Here is a 26,475-nt window from a genome sequence, read left to right as displayed (position 1 = left end):
CTTTTCAGAAAACAAATGGCAGCCAGTATAAGTGTCTCAATTTTAAGTGTGTTTTTGTTTTTTTCCTCTGTCCCCTTTCTTGTCCTCCTTGGCCAAACTGGCCACTGCAGGTAACTCAGATCCAGAGGGTTTGTCATGACACACCCAACAAGGTGCCACTGTCTGGCCCTCGCTAAGTTAATAAAATTACCTCCTTTATGGCGGAGGCACACTGCTCAAGTCTCAAAAGTTTTCTCGGGTTGCTGGTAAGGTAAAACCGAGAAATCTGCATTCTTTTCATTAAACGCCAATCTCAAAAACTCACTGTGTCTATCAGTACCAGCCTGTCCACCAGTGGCAGAGCCATGCTTAGAGCGAACAACAGTCACTGGGTACAGCTCAGCTAGCAGTGTCTGCAGTATCTTTCGGTGACCAACTAATCTGTTTCTCGTTTATATTTTCTGTATTTTATATTTGTAAAGGTCAGTATCTCTCCTCATTTTTAGTTCCTACTTTTCTTTCTTTCTTACTTAAAAGATAACATACAAGATATCCTCTCTTTCAGGTTTTTTCCCTCCACTAAACATTATTTCATTAGAAATAACTTTAAATTATTTTATAGGTATCTTTTTTTATTATTTTTTATACTTGTATGTAGAGCTGTTTGTACTACATTATATCCCACAGTTTATAGTATCATAATTTACATATCTTACTTTAGTCTACCAATCTCCTATGCTTGTACATTTAGATAATTTTGAGTATTTTGCAATTACAACTATGCTGTAATAAATATCCCTGCACATATATATTTTTGTTGTTTGGTCTATGGATATGTAATAACTGAAAATATAAAAAAAATTGAGTAAACTAGAGGCTAACATAAAATTTGAAGATCAGGGATATTAATGGTATAACAATAACTTCTACACACACTTATTAAAATTCTTCTCACGATTTTTGTATCAGGTCTAGCATTATGGTGATTTACTTATAATTTTATGAAAATGAGAGAAGAAGCTTCTGTATACTTGTAATAAATTTTAAATCTAGAGATTTAACAATAGATTTCTGCTTAGTTTATTGGACTAAATGCTTCTCTTTATGTAGCTCAGGATAAAGTACCAGATGAAAATCGTATGCTTGAGCATCAAGACACAGTATCGAAATCAGAAATTCACATGAAGAATCAAAGGACTCACAAAAAGAAAGGACTTACTAGTAAGTATAAAAACTACAGATAACTTTAAGATATTTTAAAATAAACTCATTTTTATTTTGGTTCATGAATGAATATGTATTTGAAAATATGTTTACAGAAGTTGTATACTTTTACTAAACTATGAATACCCTACAATAACTAGAGGAACTAACAAGCAACAAAATGGATATATTTTGGTTGACATTTCTGGTCTTAAAGATCATTTCATGACAACAGGACATGTACTCAGTATCCCCAAGGCCCAATAGCAGATGCATAATTATTTATCTAAAACCACGTGCCTTTCGGCTGATTCCAGGTATTTATTGGTACAAAAGCCCAGTGTAGCCCGACAAGCGTGGCTCAATGGATTGAGTGTCATCCCATGAACTGAGAGGTCCCAGTTTGATTCCTGGTCAGGGCACATGCTTGGGTTGTGGGTTCAATTCCCAGTAGGGGGCATGCAGAATGCAGCCAATTAATGTGTCTCCTTCACATCAATGTTTGTATCTCTCTCCCCCTTGCTCTTTCTCTAAAGAGAAAAGTCAGTAAGAACATTAAAAAACAAAAACAAAAGCCCAATGTATGTATCCCACAGTGCAAGTGGTCTTCTGCCATAGGCTCTAATTGCCAAACAGATGTTTCTGTGATCTGTAATTCCAACATCAAATGGAGGTTAGAAGATCCTAGGGGAAGAATAGTCTAGGAAGTCTATCACAGGGCCTCTATGGCATCTTCTTGATACTATCCTCTCTAAAAGGAAGCAGCCTTTCTGGTAACCCCATAAATACGGTCACCAAGGGCCACACATGGAGGAAATGAGAATGCAAGTAGTCAGAATCCCACTAATGACTGGGCCTATTTTTATTTGTTGGAGTTGAGTGGGGCCAGAGTTTGTTGGCAGTCTTCTCTTCTGGAAGGAGATGTCATACCCCTTTGAGATCATGCCCAGGAGTTTAACTAGGGCGCCTGGTAATTATACCTTGTTTGTACAATGGTACAAACCATTGGCTCACCAGGGGCCTAGCCCAGAACTGTTCAACAGGGCATCTAGTTTTTGGTGGGTGGTGTCCTTGTGTAGCCCACTTGTGTGAAGACTAGTCCTCCCTCTGGGAACCAGCCATTTATAGATCATGGCCTCATCACTGATGCTAGATAATTGAGCAATTTTGTAGTCACATGAAGGATATTAGTAGTTTACTGCAACTCATTCTACATAAGGTTAAACTGATCCTGGTAATTTGTGTGGAGAGGGATGCAGGAAAGGGCATTTGAGATGCCAGTTGTTGCGTATCAAGTTTCTTTTGTTTGGAAAATGGTCTGTATGAAAGTTACAATGTCAGGTACCACCACTGCCCAGGGCTATTACTATAGCATTGACTTACCAAAATCAAATGAGTCCCTATACATACAATGCCATGTGTTAAAGGTCAACTTAGTTATTAAAATGGAAAGTAGTCTCACCTAGAATTTTGCTTCATTAAGCTCAGCAATAAAAGCTGTTGTTTTGTTTCTTCCCTAGGAATTTGTGTTATGAGACATCGGTGCTAGGCACTGTGAGTTTAGAAGTTTGCAGTCTTCTATATACCCCACTAAAATGCCCCTAAATATAGTAGTTCCCATTAGGGCTTGGGCTAAATGCCAGTGGGAATGCACATAGAAAATACATCTATACCAATATACATTAAGTAATGGGGGCTATAAAAATAAAGATTTGTGGTGGTCTGAATGGATTCGCTTAGTGGTATGATGACCTCCGATGAGAAACTAGAGAGCTTGTCTCTTTCTCCTGGGACCTGGTGTTAGAGGTTATAGAGATCACAATCACCTGTGCACCAGTGTTCCACCAGTTCTAGAACTCAATTTCCTCCCACTCCACTTTGAATTCTTACATTGGCATCCATCCTCAAATCACCACTGGTGACATAGAAAAATTGACCTAATCTTTAATTTTGTTTATTTTCAAAAGCTGAGAGATCCGGGTAAAAGTAGAGGAGGATCCTCTGATCTATCTCAATATCACTTGGAAGAGCAGAGGGAAGAGCACTTGTATTAGTCATAGAGGTCACCATAATTTGAACTTTAGTGGGGATGTATTGAGACCCATGGCCTAACTATCTTGCCAGTAGATCTTTGGTGGGGACTCTATCAATGTCCTCCTGGAGATCCCATTGTTGAGTAACTACACCCAGAGATTTCTTCATCAGAACCCTTTACCTGATTGTCCAGGAGTGGATGCCTGATTACTGTTTTTAGGTTGCCTTGTTCACTGGTCAAACAGTACTATCTGATTAGCAGCTATTTTTTCCTTGCCTGAAAATTTGTCATTTAAGATAAAGATTATGCTGCAAACCAATGGACACCACTTTATAAGCAGGTCTAATTGAGCTAAATAACCAGCAAAGATGGCCCAAAGGAAAGTAGAAATCTGAGTCTGGTTAAAAATTTTATTATTACTGTCTATACTCTATGTGACTGTAGATATTATAAGGTGGGTCATAGAGCCTTGCAGCGGGTCTCATCCTATGGGTCACAACCCCTTTGGGGGTCAAATGACCCTTTCACAGGGGTCACCTAAGACCATCGGAAAACACATATTTCCAGTGGTCTTAGAAACCGAGACACCGCTCCTCTGTCCGTTTGCAGGTGTGTCCGCGCACATGCAGATACGCCTACATACAACAGGAGGAACTATTACAGGGTCACAGCATTAAGAAGATTGAGAAACACTGTTTTATAGTCCCAGAGATGTGTAAGTGGGGTGCAAATTGACAATCCCCTAAAGAGGGGGGGTTGGGGGAGAGATAAACCACAGAACTTATACGCATGTATGCATGAACAGTGGACATGGACAACAAACTGGGAAAAGGGCAGGGAGGGGGGCAGAGGGGGGATTCAGTGGGGAGAAAAGCAGAAACATCTGTAACAAAAATTAATCAATAAAAAAAATAAAAAAATCAATAAAAATAGAAAAGAAGAAGAAAAAAAAGAGAGAAACACTGTTTTAGAACCTGTGAAAAAGATGACCCCAAACATTTTTTTTCAGTGGCAGGGAATGCATAATGAGTTGACCATCCTGTTGGAGCCCAAAGAATACCCAGCTATGGGAGAAGGAGCTCAGATGTTCATGTCTTTCATCCCCCTTTTTCTCTAACTCCTTGGGAAATATGGTCACTTTCAAGTTTTACAATGTGGTTCTACAATGATAAGCCCTAAAATGTGCCCCTCTTCATCTCTAAGTTTGAAAAGATTACATCATTCTTCATGACAGCAAAGAAACTTATTGTCTAAAATCTTTTTGAGTTGCTGGGCAAGGCAATCCTTAGAACTCCCATTCTTTTTCATTAAAGTGCAAGTCTTAATAACTCACAGCACCATAGGTGGATCATTATTTCCAGGGGCCTGGTAGAGCTAAAGTAGTCATTGGGTGCAACTCTGCATGCAGGATCTCCAATTTTTTTGGACCCATTAGTATCCACAAAATTGTTTCTCTAGTTTTCTCAGAGCCCATCTCTTGGATCTTTCATACGACTTATTGGACATCTTGGTAGGTGAATCAGATTCTAAAGAAAAATACATAACTGAAAACCTTATGTAAACAATGCAGCAACACCCCGTGATTCAGTCTAGTATGATGGTATATTTCAAGAACTTATCCATTTCTTCCAGGATAATGAATTTGGTGGCATATAGACTTTCATAGTATTCTAGCGTGATCCTTTGTATATCTGTGATGTTTGTGGTAACTTGTCTTTCATTTCTAATTTTGTTGATATGAGTCTTTTTTAATTTTAATTTTTATTTGCATGACATTTTATTTATTCTGAATAAATTCAGTTTTTTATATTAATTAATTTATTGGGCTAATACGAGTTAACAAAATTACACAGGTTTCAGGTGCACAATTTTACAACACATCATCTATACCCTGTATTATGAGTTTTTTCTTTCTCCTCTCTTAGTGAGATAGCTAGGGGGTTGTTAATTTTATTAATCTTTTCAAAGAACCAAGTCATTTTTGCATTAATTTTTTTTGGATAGTCTTTTGTTCTTTATTTCATTCATTTTTGCTCTACATTTTTTTAAATTAATCAATTTATTTTTGTTACCGATGTTTCTCCTTTTCCCCCCATATATTCCCCCTCCCCACCCTCCCTGCCCTGTCCCTAGCTTTGTTGTCCATGTCCATTGTCCATGCATACATGCATTTAAGTTCTGTGGGTTATCACTGCCCCAACACCCACTCTTCTGGGGATTGTCAACCTGTACACCACTTCCACGTCTCTGGGACTACCCCATTCCTTAGACTGTTATGTTCATTATATTCCACAAATAATTGAGATCATATGATACTTGCCTTTCTGTGTTTGGCTTGCTTCACTTAGGATAATACTTTCCAGGTCCCTCCATGTAGTCTCAAAGGATAAGAGATCTTTCTTGTTACAGCTGCGTAGTGCTCCACTGTATATATGTACCACAGCTTTTTGATCCATTGGTCTACTGATGGACACTTGGGCTGTTCCCAGATCTTAGCTATTGTAAATAGTGCTGCTACAAACATAGGGGTAGATATATTCTTTATGATAGGTGTTTCAGGCTTCTTAGGGTATATTCCTAGAAGTGGGATCACTGGATCAGGTGGAAGTTAAATTTTCAATTTTTTGAGGTAACACCCTATTGTTTCCACAGTACCTGCACCAGTCTGCATTCCCACCAGCAGTGTACTAGAGTCCCCTTTTCTCCACACCCTCGCCAACACTTTTTGTTTGATGATTTGTGGATGGCGGCCTTTCTGACAGGTGTGAGGTGATACCTCATTGTTGTTTTAATTTGCATCTCTCTGATGATTAGTGATGTTGAGCATTTCTTCATATATCTCTTAGCCATTTGTATGTCCTGTTTGGAGAGGTGTCTATTTAGTTCCTCTGCCCATTTTTAATTGGATTCTTTGTCTTCCTTTTCTTGAGTTGTATGAGCACTCTCTATATATTGGAAATTAACCCCCTATCTGATATATCATTGGAAATTATGCTCTCCCATACAGTGGGTAGCCTTTCCATGTTGATGATTGTATCTTTTGCTGTGCAGAAGCTTTTTAGTTTGATGGAGTCCCAGGTGTTCATTTTCTCCTTAGTTTCTATTGCCTTAGGTGATGTATGAGTGAAAATTCTGCTGCATATGATGTCTGAAATTTTGCTGCCTACAGTTTCTTCTAGGATTTTTATGGATTCATGACTCACATTTATGTCTTTTATCCATTTTGAGTTTATTCTTGTCTAGGTTGTAAGTTGATGGTCTAGTTGCATTTTTTTGCATGTAGCTGTCCAATTTTCCCAACACCATTTATTAAAGAGGCTGACTTTCCTCCACTGTATGCTCTGGCCACCTTTGTCAAATATTAATTGAGCATATTGCCTTGGGTCCATTTCTGGGTTCTTGGTTCAGTTCCACTAATCTATATGCCTGTTCTTGTGCCAGTACCATGCTGTTTTGATTACCGTGGCTTTGCAGTGTAAGCTGAAATCTGGTAATGTCATCCCTCCAACTTTGTTCTTCCTTTTCAAGATTGCTGTGGTTTTTTTTTTTTTTTTGGTTCCATATGTACTTTTGAAGTACTTGTCCTAATTCTGTGAAGTATGCCTTTGGTATTTTGATGGGGATTGCATTGAATCTATAGATTGCTTTGGGTAGTATGGACAGTTTAATGATGTTATTTCTTTCAATCCATGAACAGGGTGTGTGCTTCTACTTTTTTATATTTTCTTCTATTTCTTTTTTCAATGACCTGTAATTTTCTGCGAGTAGGTCCTTTATTTCTTTGGTTAAGTTTATTCCTAGGTATCTTAATTGTTTTGTCACAATGTTAAATGGGATTGTTTTCTTAGTTTCTCTTTCTGTGACTTCATCATTGGTGTATAAGAATGCCATCGATGTCTTGACGTTAATTTTGTGTCCTGCTACATTTCCAAATTTACTACGTTTTTTGATGGAGTCTTTGGGGTTTTCTACATGTAGTATCATGTCATCTGCAAATAATGACAGTTCCACTTCTTCCCTTCCAATGTGGATCCCTTTTATTTTTTCTTCCTGTCTGATTGCTGTGGCTAAGACTTCCAGTACTGTGTCAAATGAGAGTGGCAAAAGTGGACATCCTTGCCTTGTTCCTGTTCTTAAGAGAAATGTTTTTAGTTTTTGCCCATTGAGTATGATGTTGGCTGTAGGTTTTCACATATGGCCTTTATTATGTCGATTTATGATCCCTCTATTCCCACATTGCTGAGCGTTTGTATCAGAAATGGACGCTGGATTCTGTCGAAGGCTTTTTTGGCATCTATTGATATGATTATGCGGTTTTTACTCTTCATTTTATTTATGTGGTGTATCACGTTTATTGATTTGCGAATATTGTACCAAGCTTGCATCCCTGGCATGGATCCCACTTGGTCCTGGTGGATAATTTTTTTGGTGTATTGTTGGATCTGATTTGCTAGTATTTTGTTCAGGATTTTGCCATCTATTGGCCTGTAGTTTTCTGTCTTTGTAGTGTCTTTTTCTGGTTTTGGAATTAGAATTATGCTGGCCTCATAAAACAAGAGTGGAGGTCTTCCTTCTTGTTCAATTTTTTGAAGCACTTTGAGGAGAATGGGTGTTAGATCTCCATTGAATGTTCGGTAAAACTCCCCCAGGAAGCGATCCGGGCCTGGGCTTTGGTTTGCTGGGTGAGTCTTGAATACATTTTCAGTTTCTTCTGTTGTTATTGGTCTGTTCAAGTTTTCTATCTCTTCCTGGTCCAGTTTTGGGAGACTATGTGTTTCTAGAAATTTGTCCATTTCGCTTAGATTGTCGAATTAGTTGCCATATAATTGCTCATAGTAGTTGTTAATGATCTTTTGTATTTCTGTGGTGTCAGTTGTTACTTCTCCTCCTTCATTTCTGATTTTGTGTATTTGGGTTCTCTCTCTTTGTTTCTTGGTGAGTCTAGCTAAGTGTCATTCTATCATGTTTATCTTTTCGAAAAACCAGCTCTTTGTTTCATTGATCCTTTGAATTGTTTTGTTGGACTCTATGTCGTTTATTTCTGCTCTATCTTTACTATTTCCTGTCTTCTACTTGCTCTGGGGTTTTCCTTTTGTCTGCTCTCTAGTTCTTTAAGTTGTGAGGTAAGATTAGTCTATCAGAGATTTTTATTGTTTTTTGAGGTAGGCCTGTAGTGCTATGAACTTCCGTCTCAGAACAGCTTTCGCTGCATCCCATAGATTTTGTGGTGTTGTGTCTTCATTTTCATTGGTTTCCAGGAAGATTTTAATTTCTTCCTTGATCTCCTCAGTAACCCATTCATTGTTTAATAACATGCTATTTAGCTTCCATGTGTTCAAATGTCTTTGCATGTTCTTATTGCAATTGATTTCTAGTTTCATGCCATTGTGATCTGAGAAGATGCTTGATGTGATTTCAGTTTTCTTGAACTTGTAGAGACTTAGTTGGTGTCCTAACATGTGGTCTATCATTGAGAATGTCCCATGTGCAGTTGAGAAGAATGTGAATTCTGTCGTTTTGGTGTGTAATTCTCTGTAGATATCTATTAAATACATTTGGTGTGGTGCTTCATTTAGAGTCTCTGTTTCCTTGCTAATTTTTTGTCTAGAGGTTCTATCTGGTGATGTCAGCAGGGTATTGAAGTGCCCTGCTATGAATGTATTGCTATTGATTTCTTTTTTGAAGTACTCCAGGAGATTTTTAATATGTGTTGGTGCTCCTATATTGGGTGCATATATGTTTATCAGGGTTATATCTTCCTGTTGGATAGTTCCTTTCAAAATTATGTAGTGGCCATCTTTGTCTCTAGTTATGGCCTTCATTCTGAAATCTATTTTATGAGATATGAGTATTGGTACCCCAGCTTTTTGTTTTTGCTTTCCGTTTGCTTTGAAGTTTTTTTTTTCCATCCCTTCACCTTCAACGTATGTGAGTCTTTTATTGTGAGGTGGGTCTCTTGTAAACAACATATAGGTGAGTCATGCTTTCTTATCCAATCAGCTACTCTGTGTCTTTTTATGGGAGTATTCAATCCATTTACATTTAAGGTGATTCTTGATATGCACTTGTTTATTGCCATTTTTGTTTAGTGTGGTTATCTTTTTCTTCCGATTTCTCCTGCTAATTACTGCAGTCCTTTTAACATTTCTTGCAGTGCTGGTTTGGTGCTAATGTGTTCCCTTAGCCTTTTTTTTTTTTTTTTTTGTCTGGGAAGCTCTTTATTTGACCTTCTATTTTGAATGATAGCCTTGCTGGGTAGAGTTATGTTGGATTCAGATCCTTGTTTTTCATGACCTTGATTACCTCATGCCATTCCCTTCTGGCCTGTAGTGTTTCTGTTGAGAAGTTAGCTGAGAGCCTTATGTAGGTAACCTGCTGCTTTTAGGATTCTCTCTTTGTCTTGAATTTATGGCATTTGGTTACTGTGTGTCTTAGTGTTGGCCTGTTTGTGTTCTTCATACTGGGGCCCTTTGTGCTTCTTGAACTTGAATGCATTCTTCCTTCACCAAATTAGGAAAGTTTTCTGTCACTATTTCTTCAAATATATTCTCTAAGCCTTGCTCATTTTCTTCTGTTTCGGGGACTCCTATGATGCAAATGTTATTACCTTACCAGTTGTCCCACAGTTCTCTTAAGCTGTCTTCCTCTTTTTTAATTATTTTTTTCTTTCGGTTTTCTGATTGGTTGATTTTTTTCTACCCTGTCTTTTAATTCACTGATCTGGTCCTCAGCTTCCTCTACTCTGCTGGTTAGAATTTCCAATGTGTTTTTAATTTCTGATATGTCAATCTTCATTTCTTCTTGGTGATTTTTAATTTCCAACTGGTTGTTTTTCCATTTCTTTACTCATGGTGCCCATGTCCTTGTACATGCTGTTGAGCTTCCTCAAGATCATAGCTCTGAATTCTAGTTCTGTTAACTTGCTTAACTGCACCACATTTATTTCATTTTCGGTAGATTTCTCTTGTTCTTTCATTTGGCTTTTGTTACTGTGTTTCACCATTTTGGCTATCACAGTGGTCTTTGGAGCCTGCCAAAGTTTCCCTGTTAGTGTTGGTGTTCTGCTGTTTGTTTCCCCATCTCCTGGGTTTGGATGAGGCTGTGGCAGCTCCCAGCCGAGTGCGGAGCACCCAGCCGAAGTTGCAGGACCCAGATGAGTCTGCCGCAGGTCCCAGCCGAGGCTGCCTCAGGACCCAGCCGAGGCCACCGCATGTCTCAGCCGAGGCCACAGCAGGTCCCAGCCAAGGCAGCTGATGCTCCCAGCCGAGGCCACATGTCTCAGACGAGGGCGCAGCTTTCAGCCGAGGCTGCAGGACCCAGCCAAGGCCTCAGCCAGTCCCTGCCGGGGCCGCTGCAAGACCCAGCCCAGGCCGCTGCGGACCGTGGGCTCTGGGCCTCCTCTGCGTCCTCGCACGCCTACCAGGATTACGTCAGTGTGCCTCGTGATGTGGTCCTCCAAGCTGCCTTTCGGTTGCCCCTTCCTGGCGATTTGTCTTTATTTTAGTTGTATTTCCAGTTTGGTCCTGGGAGATGGTCTGTGTAACTTCCATTTACTCCCCCGCCATTTTTCATACTCCATTTTTGCTCTACTTTGAATTATTGCCTTTTTTTTAAAAAAAAACTTGCCGTTGTTAAAGATGTTTCTCCTTTTTTCCCCATTGATACTCTCATCCCCATACCCCCACCCCATCCCCAGCTTTGTTGTTTATGTTCATTGGTTATTCATACATGCATATAAGTTCTGTGGTTTATTTCTACCTCCAACACCCCCTCTTTTGAGGTTTGTCAGTCTGTACCTACCTCTATGTCTCTGGGTCAATCTTGCTCATCAGTTTTTTTCAGTTCATTATATTCCACAAATAAGTAAGATCATGTGATATTAGTCTTTCTCTGTTTGGCTTGTTTCACTTAGCATAATAATCTCTGGGTCTCTCCATGCCATCTCAAAGGATAAGAAGTCTTTCGTTATTACAGCTGCATAATATTCCATTGTGTACATGTACCACGGCTTTTTTATCCACTCATCTACTGATGGACACTTGGGTTGTTTCCAGATCTTAGCTATTGTAAATAGAGCTGCTATAAACATAGGTTTACATATATCTTTTCTGGTTGGCGTTTCAGATTTCTTAGAGTATAGTCCTAGATGTGGGATCACTGGGTCAAATGTCAATTCAATTTTTAATTTTTTGAAGTATCACCATAGTGTTTTCTATTGTGGCTGCACCAGTCTGCATTTCCACCAGCAGAGTGCTAGAGTCTCCTTTTCTCCACACCCTTGCCAGCACTTGTTGTTTGATGATTTGTTGATGGCGGCCATTCTGACAGATGTGAATTGACACCTTATAGTTGTTTTAATTTGCATCTCTCTGATGATTAGTGACAATGAGCATTTTTTCATTTGTCTCTTGGCCATTTGTCTGTCCTGTTTGGAGAGGTGTCTATTTAGGTCCTCTCCCCATTTTTGAATTGGGTTCTTTGTCTTCCTTTTGTTGAGTTGTGTGAGTACTCTATATATTTTGGAAATTAATCTCTTATCTGATGCATCATTGGCAATTATGGTCAACCGTATAGTGGGTTCCCTTTCCATTGTGATAGTTGCTTCTTTTGCTGTGCAGAAGCATTTTAATTTGATGTAGTCCCATGTGTGCATTTTTTTCTTTGTTTCCCTTGCCTTAGGTGATGTATCAGTGAAAATTCTGCTGTGTATGATGTCTAAAATTCTGTTGCCTACATTGTCTTCTGTTGACTTGGGGTTGCTTTTGTTCTTTTTTAATTTTTTTTTAACTCATCTTTATTGTTGAATGTATTACAGATGTCTACCCTTTTTTTTCCCCATTGACCCACTCCACCCCAATCACGCCCCCCTCTTGCCTTCCCCACACTATTGTCTGTTGCCATTAATTATGCATATATGCCTAGATGTTCTGTGGTTAATCTCTTCTTGCCCTCCCTCTTCCTTTCCTTTGAGGTTCATCAGTCTAACAAGCAATTTGTACTTCGTTATTTCTTCATCTATTTTAACCATTTCCCCAGACCCCACCCATCTGGCAAGCAACAAAATGATCTTTGTATCTATGATCCTGTTTCTGATCTGCTTGCTCATTTTGTTTGAGATTTAATTGTTGATAGATATGTATTAATTGCCATTTTATTGTTCATATTTTTGTTCTCCTTCAAGAATTTTATATAATACCAGTTTGGTGGTGATGAACTCCTTTAACTTTTTCTTGTTTGGTATACTCTCGATATATCCATCTATCCTAAATGACAGCTTTGCAAGATAGAGTAATGTTGGTTGTAGATTGTTGCTTTTCATTACCATGAATATCTCTTACCACTCCTTTCTGGCCTGCAAAGTTTCTTTTGAGAAATCAGCTGACAATCTTATAGGAGATGCTCTGTGGCTAACAAACTGCTTTTCTCTTGCTGCTTTTTTTTTTTTTTTAATCCTCACCCAAGGACATTTTTGCATTCATCTTCAGATAAAATTAGAGGGAGAGAGGAAGGAAGATAGAGAAGGAAACATCAATGTGAGAGAGACACATTAACTGGTTGTCACCCACCCAACTCCAACCAGGGCCAGGGACAAACTGCACCCAAGGTATGTGCCCTTAGCGGAAACCAAACCCAGGTCTCTGTGGACCATGGACTGATGCTCTAACTCTTGAGCCAAACCATCCAAGGCTCTCTTCCTGGTTTTAAGTTTCTCTATTTATATGTAACCTTTGGCATTTTGATGATGATGTGTCTTGATGTGGACCTCTGTAGGTTCATCTTGTTTGGGACTATGTATTTCCTAGACTGGTATGTTTGTTTCCTTCACCAAGTTAGGGAAGTTTTCTGTCATTATTGTTTCAAATAGGTTTTCAATTTCTTGATCTCTCGCTTCTCTTTCTGGTACCCTATGATGAGAATGTTGGTACGACTGAAGTTGTCCCAGAGGCTCTTTACACTGTCCTCATTTTTTGGATTTTTTTTTTTTTTTTGGCTGTTCTGATTGGGTGTTTGTTGCTTCCTTATATTACAAATCGACGTTTTGCTTTTCAGCTTTACTTACTCTACTATTGACTCCCTGTAAGTTATTCTTTATTTCAGTTAGTGCAGCCTTCACTTCTGACTGGTCCTTTTTTATGTTGTTGATGTTTTCACTAAGTTCACTAAGTTTCTTGGAGGTCTTCTTAAGTTCCTTGGAGGTCTCACTAAATTACTTGAATGTCTCACCAAGTTCCTTGAGCAACCTTATAACCAGTGTTTTGAACTCTGCATCTGATTGATTGCTTATCTCCATTTTGTTTAATTCCTTTCCTGGTGTTTTGTTCTCTTCTTTCATCTGGGACATGTTTCTTTGTCTCCTCATTTTGGCTGCTTCCCTGTGATTGTATCTATGTATTAGGTAGAGTTGCTATCGTCTCCTAGGCTTCTTAGGGTGGCCTATTGTTGTAGGTGTCTTGTAGGATCCAGAGGCACAGTCTCCCTGATCACCCCAGCTGGGTCCTCAAGGTGCACCCCTAGTGTGAACTGTACACGCTTTTGTTGTAATTGAGTCTTGATTGCTGTTGGCACATCAATGGGAGGGATTTACTCAGGCTAATGAGCTTCAGGGACTGGGTGTGCCCACTGACCACTGGCCTCTGACTACCTTGGAGGATCAGCTATGTAGGGGCCAACCATACAGAGCAAGACTTTCTTCATCAGGGTTCTGGTACCCACTGAGTCTGTTCATTGAGTATGTCACTTGTGTAGGTGTTTGGGTGGTGATGTTTCTATGTGGTTTAAAGCTGTCCACTGGATGTGCTGACTCTGCGGTAAGGTCATACACTGCCTGTGTTCTACCCAGGGCCACCCAGCATAAGCTAAAAAGTGATCTGAAGATGGCTGCTTCTTGTGTTGGGTTTTGGGGGAACCCAGAAAAAGCCATGTTGTGAACCAAGGCTGGATGCTTCTGGGGCCACTTAACGAGAGGTATGGGGCTAGCTGAGACCAGATGCTGCTTGTTTGAGAGATTTTAGGAAACTCTGAAGCAGGATACAAGACAGAACAATCCTGTAAACCCTGGAAACAGCTTGGGTTGGCCAGAAAGTTCGGTGGGGCAGGTCCTCACGGAATCACCAGGACAGGTCAAACAGTGTGAGCCAGGTTGCTGGAGTCACAACATGCTGGCCTCTACTGCCCAAGGGAAGGGCTCACCAATGCAACCTCAGCATCTGCCAGCAGTCTGTCCAGGAGAAAGCCACCTCTCCAGCACTTGTCCTGAGGCCAAACAGCTCAGTTCTTCCCTTTATGTTTCTGGCACCCCTCAAGCTGCCTCCCCTCAGAGTTTAGGGGGAGCAATCCCAAGTAAGTTAGTGCATGAGCCCTTTAAGAGGATCTGCCTGGGGCTCCAGCAGCAGCAGCCTCCTTCTGCCTCAGTTCCCACTGGTTTTTCCAGCCAGAAGTTATGGGGGCTTCTCTCTCTGGCACTGGAACCCTGAGCTGGGCAACTGGTGTGGGACAAGACCCCTCACTCCTCAGGGAGGACCTTCACAGCTGAGGTAACCTCTTGAGTTTTTATTTGCACAGTGGGTGTTGGACCTCTCTGACCGCACCTCCATCCCTCCTACCAGTCTTGGTGTGGTGGTTGCTTTAATTTTGTAGTTGGAAGACTTCCATTCAGCTGATTTCAGGCAGTTCTGAATGATGTTTGTGTTGGAGTTTAGTTGTAATTTTGATGTGGTTGTGGGAGGAGGTGATACTGGGTTTACCTCAGTTTATTCTATTTTAATTGCCAGTCGCTTTTGTTCTTCTTTTTCCAGTTCTTTAAGATGTAATGTTATGTTATTTACTTGAGATTTCTTTTTCTTTTCTTGAGGTAGGCCTGTAATGATATAAAATTTCTTTTCATTACTGCTTTCACTGCAAACCAGAAGTTTTGATAAAGTTATGTTGTTATTCTCATTTGTCTCTATATATCATTTTTATTAATTTATTTTTGTTACAGTTGTTTCTCTTTTTCCCCTCATTGACACCCTCCTCCCCATCCCTCCTATTCCATCCCCAGATTTGTTGTCTATGTCAATTGGTTATGCATGCATGCATATAAATTCTGTGGTTTATCTCTTCCTCCTCCCCCACCCCCTCTTCTGAGATTTGTCAGTCTGTATGCTACTCCTATTTCTCTGGGTCCATTTTGCTCATCAGTTTGTTTTGTTCTTTATATTGCACAAATAAGATCATGTGCTATTCGTCTTTCTCTGATTGGCTTATTTTTTGTCATTTTAATCATTATATGTCTTGGTGTGGGCCTCTTTGGGTTCCTTTTACTTTGGGCTTTCTTGCTTCCTTAACTTGTATGCCTTTTTTTTTCACCAAGTTGGGAAAGTTTTCCGTCCTTATTTCCTCAAATATACCCCTTCCTCATTTTCTTCTTCTTCAGGAATTCCTATTATGCAGATATTGTTGCATTTCTTATTGTCCCATGGTTCTCTTAAGCTGTCTTCCTGGTTTTTAATTGTTTTTTCTTTTTGATTCTCTGATTGGGTGTTTTATTCTACCCTGTCTTCTAATTCGCTTATCTGGTCCTTGGTTTCTTCTACTCTGCTGGTTAGTTCTTCCAATGTGTTCTTTATTTCTGCTATGTCATTCTTCATTTTTGCTTGGTCGTTTTTTATTTCCAATTTATTGATTTTGAATGTTTTTATATCTTTACTCATGCCGTTGAGCTTTTTACGCATGCTGTTGAGCTTCCTCATTATCATCATTCTGAACTCTAACCCTGATAACTTGCTAACTGTTTTTCATTTGTAAATGAAATTTTATTAGTTTTAATGTATAATGATAAAAACTATTTCAAGATATGTATCAATGGCATGAAATATATGTAACCCTAAGATTCTGAAATATTTTAATATTTAGATGTTTTTCTTAAAAGTCAACTATCTTTTTACCTACCTTGGTCTCAGGCCTCTATTACTGAGTTTTTTGAGTTGAGTGAAGAAGGGTGACAGCTTGTATTAACGTCACTGACTTGTTCATGAGTGCTAATTTTTACAATTTATGAGAGCTTAATTGATGTTTATTCAGCTATGTAATATAATATGGAAATCTACCAGCCTAATAAAAGGAGGACTAAAATGTGCTTTTAGAGTAAATGTATGTAGATATGTGCTTCTTTTCAATATATTTCAAACATCTATTTTGTAGATGAGAAGGCAGTTCAAATGACAGATGAAAATATTTTGCCAGTATACTCAAAATAAAAATATCATCCTCAAAGTAAGGAACACAAAATTGCCCAAGTGGAAATAGTATATATGATACTAGCCAATTTAAACTTTAATTACATAAATATTTATATTCAGAATAACACATTTTGAATGTATTAAAAATGGATATTAAACTAATTTTTAATATCTGGACCCATATAATAATAATAATAATAATAATAATAATAATAAAATAACAACAGCAACAACAACAACAAAAAACAATAAATAATTTTTTATTAAATACTTAATGTAAAATACTTCATAAATGTATATAGAAACCCGATGGGGGAAGTACTGTTATTACCATTTAAGAAGTGAGAATGAGACATGGTATAGTTTGCCTAAAATATTATAATTAGAGATTAATTTTACACCTAGTTATCCAGCTATGCCCCAGGAAAACTAGAGAAAATCTTGGAAGTATCTGATTATATTTGACTTTAAAGTAATGAAATCATTCACTCTAAACTCTCATACAAACCCTTCTATTGCTCTTGCTTTCTCTTTTGCTACCAGTCCTCTCTTTTCTAACATAATTTCTTCAGTTGATTACACATATAGCATTACTCATAAGCATGTGCTTGTTATTAACTATGACAGTTATAGAAGGGGACAGCATGTTCCTCAATTTCAGAATTTTAGTGACAAGAAATGTTGATAAAATGGTAAACAAAATAACATTTGTTTTTAATTGTTTATTATTATATAACTTTAATTTGCGTATAGCTATATATCTGCTCCTGATATTAAAAGTAATATGAAAAAATGATCATTTTTAATATAATAAAGAAAATATGTCTCTATTACCCCAATGCCATATATAATGGTGAATTTAAATATCAGATTAAAGATGGAAAAAAGAAAATTTTGTTGCTAAACACTGTTCTAGAATTTCTAACCAAGGTAATATGAAAAGAAAAAATAGCCTTTTTATAAATATTAGGAGATCATATAACAGGTTTATTACTTAAAGATCATTATATTTCTATTTTGAAAATCTAAAATAGTCAAATAAAAGGCTATACATTATCAATATAAAAGTTGAGCAAAGTGGCTACACAAAAATGCCAGAGGATAACAACATTCCTATGTATGCCAACACTGATAAGAACAAAATATAATTAACTGACAATAAATATCAGGAATATGCTAATCTCATAGGGTGGAAACAACAAGCTTTAATGACAAAAATAAAATATTTACTTAATAATGAAACATTGTATGTAAAAGAGTCCTAAAACTAATGTGTGAATGACTTATTTTTAGTCAATATGACAGTGTTTTTTTTGTTGTTGATAGAATTTTACAAAAATGATTCTAAATTTTATCTTAAAGGAATAGTCTTTCAATATAAAAATAAGTAACTAAAAAAAGAGACTAGAGCTGAGGCATGGCAGTTGATCTAATTACATAGTTAAACATTAATTTTAATGTTATGTAATTAAGTTTTTCAGAGAGAGAGAAACATATGAGAGAGAGAGACATTAATCAGCTGCCTCCTGCATGCCTCCTTCTGGGGACTGAGCCCACAACACATGCATGTTCTCTGACTGGGAATCAAACTGAGACCTCTCAGTCCATGGGATGACACTTAATCAACTAGAGCCACACCAGCCTGGCAATCTAATTACATATTTAAAGGATTCAATGATGAATAGTGAATATTCATATGAATGGAGCAAACTTAAAATTCCAAAAACTGATAAAAAAAATAATCTTATGTTAGTCATTAATACCAGCGATGTAAAAAACAAGACAAAACATAAAATATTGATTATTTAACAAATAGAATTGACAAATGGTAAATAAATTAAGTGAAATTTTTATCTTCTCCCATTTAATACACTGATTTTCAGCTTTATGAATAACTTCCATAAAAATTCAAACATTAAAATAAAATACAAATTAATTTTGTTTTAAGAAAAACAATCTCAAGCATGACTTAATAGCCAAAAACTTAATGAAAATATCACTAAAAATTAACTAAGTTGGTAGAAGTATTGTCCTGTACACCAAAAAGTTTTGTAAGATCAATTCCCAGTCAAGGCACATATCTGGGTTGTGAGTTCAATGTTTCTCTCACATTGATATTTCTCTCTTTCTCTCTCTCTCTGTCTCTCTCTCTCACTGTCTCTCTCTCTCTCTCACCCCCCCTCTCTCCCTTTCCTCTCTCTAAAATAACTAAAATATATTCTCAGATGAGGATTAAGAGAAATTTAACAAAACCATTTGGAAGATGCCGGGTCCTCCCTGGCAGGAGGCAGTGGAAGCGGCTAGGGCCTAAGAACTTGAGCCCACCAGCACACCTGGCACCGTTGGACCAGTGTACACTCCGTGTCAACACAGACTTGTGCACAGTAGTGGAACTCCCAAGGTGCCAGTCTTGGAAGCCTTAGACAGCCAGAAACCTAGCACCATCCCCCATATTAGCAGCCTGATCAGAGTCGAGATATACCCCCAGCAACAGAGGCTGGGAAACAGACATTCATCCCAAGGCAACAGAAGCACAGACCAGGGGCTGAGACAATGAGACAGACTGGTGCAATCCAGCTACACCTCCCATGGGACATGCAGGGTGCTGGGGGAACAGAGATAGGCCGGTGCAACCCAGCAGGGACTGTGCCATCCAGTTACCCATGAGACCTGTGGGATGCTGAAGCACCAGAGAGGACTGTGTGACCCAGCAGCCCATAACATAGGCATAGAGCCGGGTTCCTGAAGGGACTCTGTGATCCAGTTACGTGTGGGACCTGCAGGGTGTGGGGTCACCAGAGAGGACTGGGCAACCCAGCTATACACAAGATAGTCCTAGAGGATGTGACAAACAGAGGCAGAGAGAATAGAAGCTATGCAGACAATCTCCCAGGACCACACAAGAATTACAACTAAAATAAAGATAAATCCTCGGCAAAAAGGAACAGAAAAGCATCAGGACAGGCCCATATAACCAGGGACACATGTAGGATCTGCAGAGAAGTGAGAGGGTGGTGGAATGGGAGCCCACGGACAGCAGCAGTATTAGCTGTGAGCAGCGCCCTTGGGGAATAAAGACCAAGCCCATGACACAGAGCAGAGAGCCAGGAAAGAGCATAAAAGGGCCACAACCACTCACCTGGGGGCTATGGCAGAGGGAGGGCAGACAGGGCTGGAACTCTGTGAAGACAACTGAGATTTGGAGGGCACTCAGAGTTTTTGCTGAGTTGCGGCCACAAAGGATGGTGGCCAGTGTGCTCCTTCCCAGAGCTGTGGTGAAAGTAGAAGCCCACCTCTTCGGAGATTCAGCCTTTCCCAGGTGAAGCAAAGAAATGCAAATTGAGGCTCAATAACAACCAGCATCTATCCCACCCTCGGGAAATCTTATGCAGAACACCAGGACTATATCCCAAGACACTTAGTAACTGAGACTACTAGCCACTAGGAAAAAGCTAAGGATAATGGAACCTTTCCTGGGCTTGCAAATCTATCCAGGAAAGTAAGACTGAACAGTGGTGTTTAACGTGGGCCCACCCAGGCCCATCTAAACCCAGTAAAGGGAGCCAAAAACATCAGTACATCAACACCCACATGGGAAGTTTGGCAGCCTCCAAAAAACCACTGAGATAGCCAAAATGGTGAAATAAAAAATACAAATCCCAAATTAAAGAACAAGAGAACTCTATTGAATATGAGATCAATGAAATGCAGTTAAGCAAATTATCAGAGGTAGAGTTCAGAGCCATGATCTTGAGGAAGTTGAACAGCATGAGTAAGGACATCAGCACCATGAGTAAAGATATAGAAATATTGAAAACCAACCAAGTGGAAATGAAGAATGACATAGCAGAAATTAAGAACACATTGAAAGGACTAACCAGCAGAGTAGAGGAAGCTGAGGACCAAATCAGTGAATTAGAAGACAGGGTAGAAAAAAATAAACCAATTAGAAATCAAAAAGGAAAAGACAATTAAAAAACAGGAAGATAGCTTAAGAGAACTGTGGGACAATGAAAACATAATACTAGCAAATCGAATCCAGCAATACATCAAAAAAATTATTGACCATGACCAGTGGGATTCATCTCAGGGATGCAAAGCTGGTACAATATTTGCACCTTAATTGTGATACGCCACATAAACAAAATGAAAGATAGAAGTCATATGACCATATCAATAGATGTTGAAAAAACATTGGACAAAATACAGCACCCATTTCTGATAAAAATGCTCAGCGATCTGGGAATAGAGGGATCATATCTCGATATAATAAAGGCCATATTTGAAAGACTACAGCCAACATGATACTCAGTGGGCAAAAACTAAAAGCATTCTCTCTCAAGAACAGAAACAAGACAAGGATGCCCACTTTCGCCACCTTTATTGAACACAGTACTGGAAGTCTTAGCCACAGCAATCAGACAGGAAGAAAAAATAAAAGGAATCCAAATGGGAAAGGAGGAAGTGAAACTGTCATGCTATACGTAGCATTATGCAGATGACATGATCCTATATGTAGAAAACCCCAAAGACTCCATCAAAAATTTACTAGACTTGCCCTGGCCGGTTTGGTTCAGCGGTTAGAGCATCGACCTGCGGTCCTGAGAGACCCGGGTTCGGTTCCCGCTAAGGGCGCGTACCTCGGTTGCAGTTTGTCCCCGGCCCTGGTCGGTTGTGCGGGTGGCAGCCACTCGATGTGTTCCTTTCACATCGATGTTTCTCTCTCTCTGCTCCTCTCTCTCCCTCCCACACTACCTGAACAAAAAATGGAAAAATGTCCTCAGGTGAGGATAAAGAAAAAAAAAAAAAAATACTAGACTTAATAAATGAATTTGGCAAAGTAGCAGGATACAAAATTAACATCAAGCAATCGGCGGCATTCCTATACGCCAATGATGAGCTAAAAAAAAGAGAAACTAAAGAAACAATTCCATTTACCAATGCAGCAAAAAAATTAAAACACCTAGGAATAAACGTAACCGAAGAAATAAAGGACCTATTCACAGAAAACTACAGGTCATTGAAAAAATAAATAGAGGAAAATATAAAAAAGGGGACTCCAGTACACTGCTGGTGGGAATGCAGTATGGTGCAGCCACTATGGAAAACAAAATATTAAAAATTGAACTTCCATTTGACCCAGTGATCCCAATTCTAGGAATATACCCTAAGAAGCCTTAAATACTAATCAGAAAGAATATATGTACCCCCATGTGCATAGCAGCACTATTACAACAACTAAGATCTGGAAACAACCCAAATGTCCATCAGTAGACCAATAGATAAAAAAGTTGTGGTACATATAAGCAATGGAGTACTGTGCAGCTGTAAGAAGGAAAGATTTCTTATCCTTGTGACGACATGGAGGGACCTGGAGAGTATTATCCTAAGTGAAACAAGCCAAACAGAGAAAGACAAGTATCATATGATCTCACTCATTGGTGGAATATAATGTACCTAACAGTCTGAGGAATGGGGTAGTCCCAGAGATGTGGAAGTGTGGTACAGACTGACAGATCCCAGAAGAAGGGGTTGTGGGGGAGAGAGAAACCACAGAACTTATATGCATGTATGCATGAACAGCAGACATGGACAACAATGCTTCGGACAGGGCAGGGAGGGAGGGATGGAGTAAATGAGTGGGGGGAAAAGTAGAAACATCTGTACCAAAAATCAATGAATAAACTTAAAAAATAAATAAGCTCGTATGGAACCAAAAACGACCTCAAATATCCACACCAATTTTGAAAAAAGAAGAACAAAGTTGGAGGGATCAAATTACCAGATTTCAGGTTATATTACAAAGACACTGTAATCAAAACAGCCTGGTATTGGCACAAGAACTAGCATACGGATCAATGGAACAGAATAGAGAACCCAGAAATGGTCCCAAGACAATAGGCTCAATTAATATTTGACAAAGGTGGCCAGAGCATACAGTGGAGTAAGACAGGCTTTTTAATAAATGGTGTTGGGAAAATTGGACAGCTACATGCAAGAAAATGCAACTAGACCATTAACTTACACCATGCACAAGAGTAAATTCAAAATGGATAAAACACTTAAATGTGTCTCATGAATCCAATGAAATTCTAGAAGAATCTGTAGCCATCAAATTTCAGACATCATACACAGCAGAATTTTCACTGATACATCACCTAAGGCAACAGAAACAAAGGAGAAAATGAACAGATGGTACTGCATCAAACTCAAAAGCTTTTGAACACCAAAAATCCACCAAAATGGAAAGGAAACCCACTGTATTGGAGAGCATAATTGCCAATGATATATCAGATAAGGGGTTAATTTCCAATATATATAGATTGTTCATACAGCTCAACAAAAGGAAGACAAAGAAACCAATTAAAAATGGGCAGAGGAACTAAATAGACACCTCTCGAAACAGGACATACAAATGACCAAGAGATATATGAAGAAATGCTCAACATCACTAATCATCAGAGAGATGCAAATTACAACAACAATGAGGTGTCACCTCACACCTGTCAGAATGGTCGCCATCCACAAATCATCAAACAAGTGTGTTGGCGAGGGTGTGGAGAAAAGGGGGCTCTAGTCCACTGCTGGTGGGAATGCAGACTGGTGCGGCCACTATGGAAAACAATATGTTGTTACTTCAGAAACTAAAAAATAGAACTTCCATTTGACCCAGTGATCTCATGTCTGGAAATATACCCTAAGAAGCCTGAAACACCAATCAGAAAGAATATATGTACCCCCATGTGCATAGCAGCCCTATTTACAATAGCTAAGATCTGGAAACAGCCCAACTATCCATCAGTAGACGAATGGATACAAAAGCTGTGGTACATATACACAACGGAGTACTGTGCTGCTGTGAGAGAGAAAAATTTCTTATCCTTTGAGATGACATGGAGGGACCTGGAGAGGATTATCCTAAGTGAAACAAGCCAAGAAGAGAAAGCAAATATCACTTGAACTCACTTATTTATGGAATAAAATGAACATAACAGTCTGAGGAACGGAGTATTCTCAGAGATGTGGAATTGGGGTACAGACTGGAATTGAGGATGTGGTCGGGGAGAGATCAACCACAGAAGTATATGCATGTATGCATGACCAATGGACATGGACAACAAAGCTGGGGACATGGCAGGGAGTGTGGGGGAGGGGAATCAGTGGGGGGAAAAGGAGAAACATCTTTAACAAAAATAAATTAATGAAATTTTTTAAAAAAGTAAAAATCGCCCAAGAATATTGGAGACTAATGTAAACTATATATAATGCTGAGAAATAGTAAGAAAACTTAAACAGATGTCTACTAAAACTCTTCTCACACAAACATTTTCAGTTCTAGCACTATGGCAATTTAGTTATACCTTCATAAAAATGAGTGTTGTTGTATACTTGTTATAAATTTGAAGTATAGTTTTTCCATAATAGATCTATTTTTCTATTTACTGACTAAATATATCTCTTATGTAGCTTATGCTACATTACCAGATGAAAATCGTATCCTTGAGAATGAAGAATCAATGACAAAACCCCAAATGCAAGAAAAGAAACAAAGAACCTCTACAGAGAAAACTCTCACTGCCAGTAAGTATAAGTATTATAGATAACTTTAAATTATTTTAAGTTAATTACAGCCAAAGGTTTTCTACTTTGCTTTGTGAATCTGAGTTTTGCTATATATTTTACAGAAGATTTAACCTTTGACCCAAAATATAAATACTTGAAGAAAACTAGAGAATAAAAGCTAAAGTATTCATAACTTTTGGCTAATATTTCTGGTCATTTGCTCAGGTATTTTCCAAAGCCACTGACAAACCAATAATTGTCCTTCAAAGTGTGTGTACCTTTCAGTCAACTGCAGGAAGTTAGGAGTCAAGAAGTCCAATTTAATTTTCTTTTTGTGCATTTGCCTTCTTTTTTTATTTGTAAAGAGAAATTGCTGAAACCTGCAAAATATATTCAGATCAGGGTCGTCAAGGAGAAAAGTGTCATGGAGGTCTGTGGAAGAGCCTCCAGAGCATGTTGGTTGAAATACACTGAATTGTGAAGGCCTTTTTGGGAACTTAATAGATGCCTGCGATCAGTATCCCATTGAGGGGAATGTGAGAATACCCATAGCAGAATAATTCAACAAATTTCCAGGCCTCTTTTGTACTTGTTGGACTAAGAGGGACAAACATTTGGCAGTTGTTTCCTCTAGAATGAGATATATTGCCTCTTCCCAGGGATTTTACTTGGGTACAGGGTCCTTGTATCATGCCCATATTAATGACCCTACTGTGTAAATTAATGTGGGTCAATTTAGCATCTAATCCTTGTTGTGTAGGAGCCTTGCCTGGGCCCACCAGGAGGGTGTTATCAATATAGCAAAATGCTAGTGCAGTGTGAGAGTAGGACCTCTTCCAGCTCATGGCCTTGTGGAAGGCCATGAAAGGTATATTGCAACCCATTGCACAAAAGACAAACTGCGCCTGTTTGTGTGGACAGTGATGCTGAAAAGGGCATTTGCGATATGAATTGCTTCATAATTACTTCTAACGTCTTCATCAAGAGCCTCTATGGCAGTCATAATGTCAGGTAACAATAGTGTCCTGGGCTGTACCACAGAGTGAAGTTGGTCTATAAGCACTCAAGACTTTATGCACAGTTCAGCTTAGTTGTTGAATTGGATAGAGTTAATGGTCTCATGGAGATCTTTGTATAATTTTAACTCAGCAATGAAAGCAGTAATTTATTTTTCTTCCCCAGGTGGTTGTTTGTGAAGACAAGTCTCTAGACACTGGCAGTCTGGTAGATTTACAGTCTTCCAGTGCCTCACTAAAATGATCATAACTGATCAAAGCTCAGAGCTGATCTGAGTTATAATTCACATAGAAAATACATCTATGCTAATAATATATTCAGTCATGGAGGCTATAAAATGGAGGTTTATAGTGCCCCAAAGCGATTCACATATGATCAGATCTGGGTAAAGGGCAGACAGCATTACTTATTTCCCTTTCATCCTGTTCTCAGAGTTGTGGCAATCACAGTCACTAGTATCCAGGGCCGAAGTTTCGCAATTTCCCCCCAATGCCTCTTTGAATTCGGACTTGGCGTGCATCCTCAGATGCCACTGGAGACATAGGGACCTTCGTCCAATCCTTAATCTTGTTTATTTCTGAAAGCTGAGAGCTCTGGGTAAATGTAGACAGAGTTTTCTGATTTATCTTAAGATTACAAGGAGGGGCAGAGGGAATAGCATTTGTATTAGTAATAAGGGCTATCACTACTTTAATTCTTGTGGGTCTATGTGTTGGATCCACCATGGCTCACTGCCAGTTCACAGGATTCTTCTCCTTGCGACTCCATTGCTGAGTAACTAGACAATGGTTTCAGTGGCAGCAAACTCATCATGCATTGGTCAAACTTTTCAGAAACCAAATGGCAGCCAGTATAAGTGTCTCAATTTTAAGTGTGTTTTTGTTTTTTTCCTCTGTCCCCTTTCTTGTCCTCCTTGGCCAAACTGGCCACTGCAGGTAACTCAGATCCAGAGGGTTTGTCATGACACACCCAACAAGGTGCCACTGTCTGGCCCTCGCTAAGTTAATAAAATTACCTCCTTTATGGCGGAGGCACACTGCTCAAGTCTCAAAAGTTTTCTCGGGTTGCTGGTAAGGTAAAACTGAGAAATCTGCATTCTTTTCATTAAACGCCAATCTCAAAAACTCACTGTGTCTATCAGTACCAGCCTGTCCACCAGTGGCAGAGCCATGCTTAGAGCGAACAACAGTCACTGGGTACAGCTCAGCTAGCAGTGTCTGCAGTATCTTTCGGTGACCAACTAATCTGTTTCTCGTTTATATTTTCTGTATTTTATATTTGTAAAGGTCAGTATCTCTCCTCATTTTTAGTTCCTACTTTTCTTTCTTTCTTACTTAAAAGATAACATACAAGATATCCTCTCTTTCAGGTTTTTTTCCCTCCACTAAACATTATTTCATTAGAAATAACTTTAAATTATTTTATAGGTATCTTTTTTATTATTTTTTATACTTGTAT

At 38.8% G+C, this 26,475-nt stretch overlaps 1 protein-coding gene across 1 annotated transcript in view; it reads left to right on the top strand.

Annotated features, from left to right (window-relative positions):
* LOC118638698 (coiled-coil domain-containing protein 7-like) overlaps positions 1-26,475 on the top strand; it is a 375,882-nt gene that overhangs the window by 294,607 nt on the left and 54,800 nt on the right. The window contains exons 21-23 of the mRNA XM_036274854.1: positions 1,090-1,200; positions 23,905-24,028; positions 24,366-24,430. Of these exons, the coding sequence (XP_036130747.1) occupies positions 1,090-1,200; positions 23,905-24,028; positions 24,366-24,430 (300 nt within the window). The remainder of the gene's footprint in view (positions 1-1,089; positions 1,201-23,904; positions 24,029-24,365; positions 24,431-26,475) is intronic.

The sequence above is a fragment of the Molossus molossus genome, unplaced genomic scaffold, assembly GCF_014108415.1.
Source record: "Molossus molossus isolate mMolMol1 unplaced genomic scaffold, mMolMol1.p scaffold_m16_p_1, whole genome shotgun sequence".
Classification (NCBI taxonomy): domain Eukaryota; kingdom Metazoa; phylum Chordata; class Mammalia; order Chiroptera; family Molossidae; genus Molossus; species Molossus molossus.
This window is presented reverse-complemented; position numbering and strand designations above follow the sequence as displayed.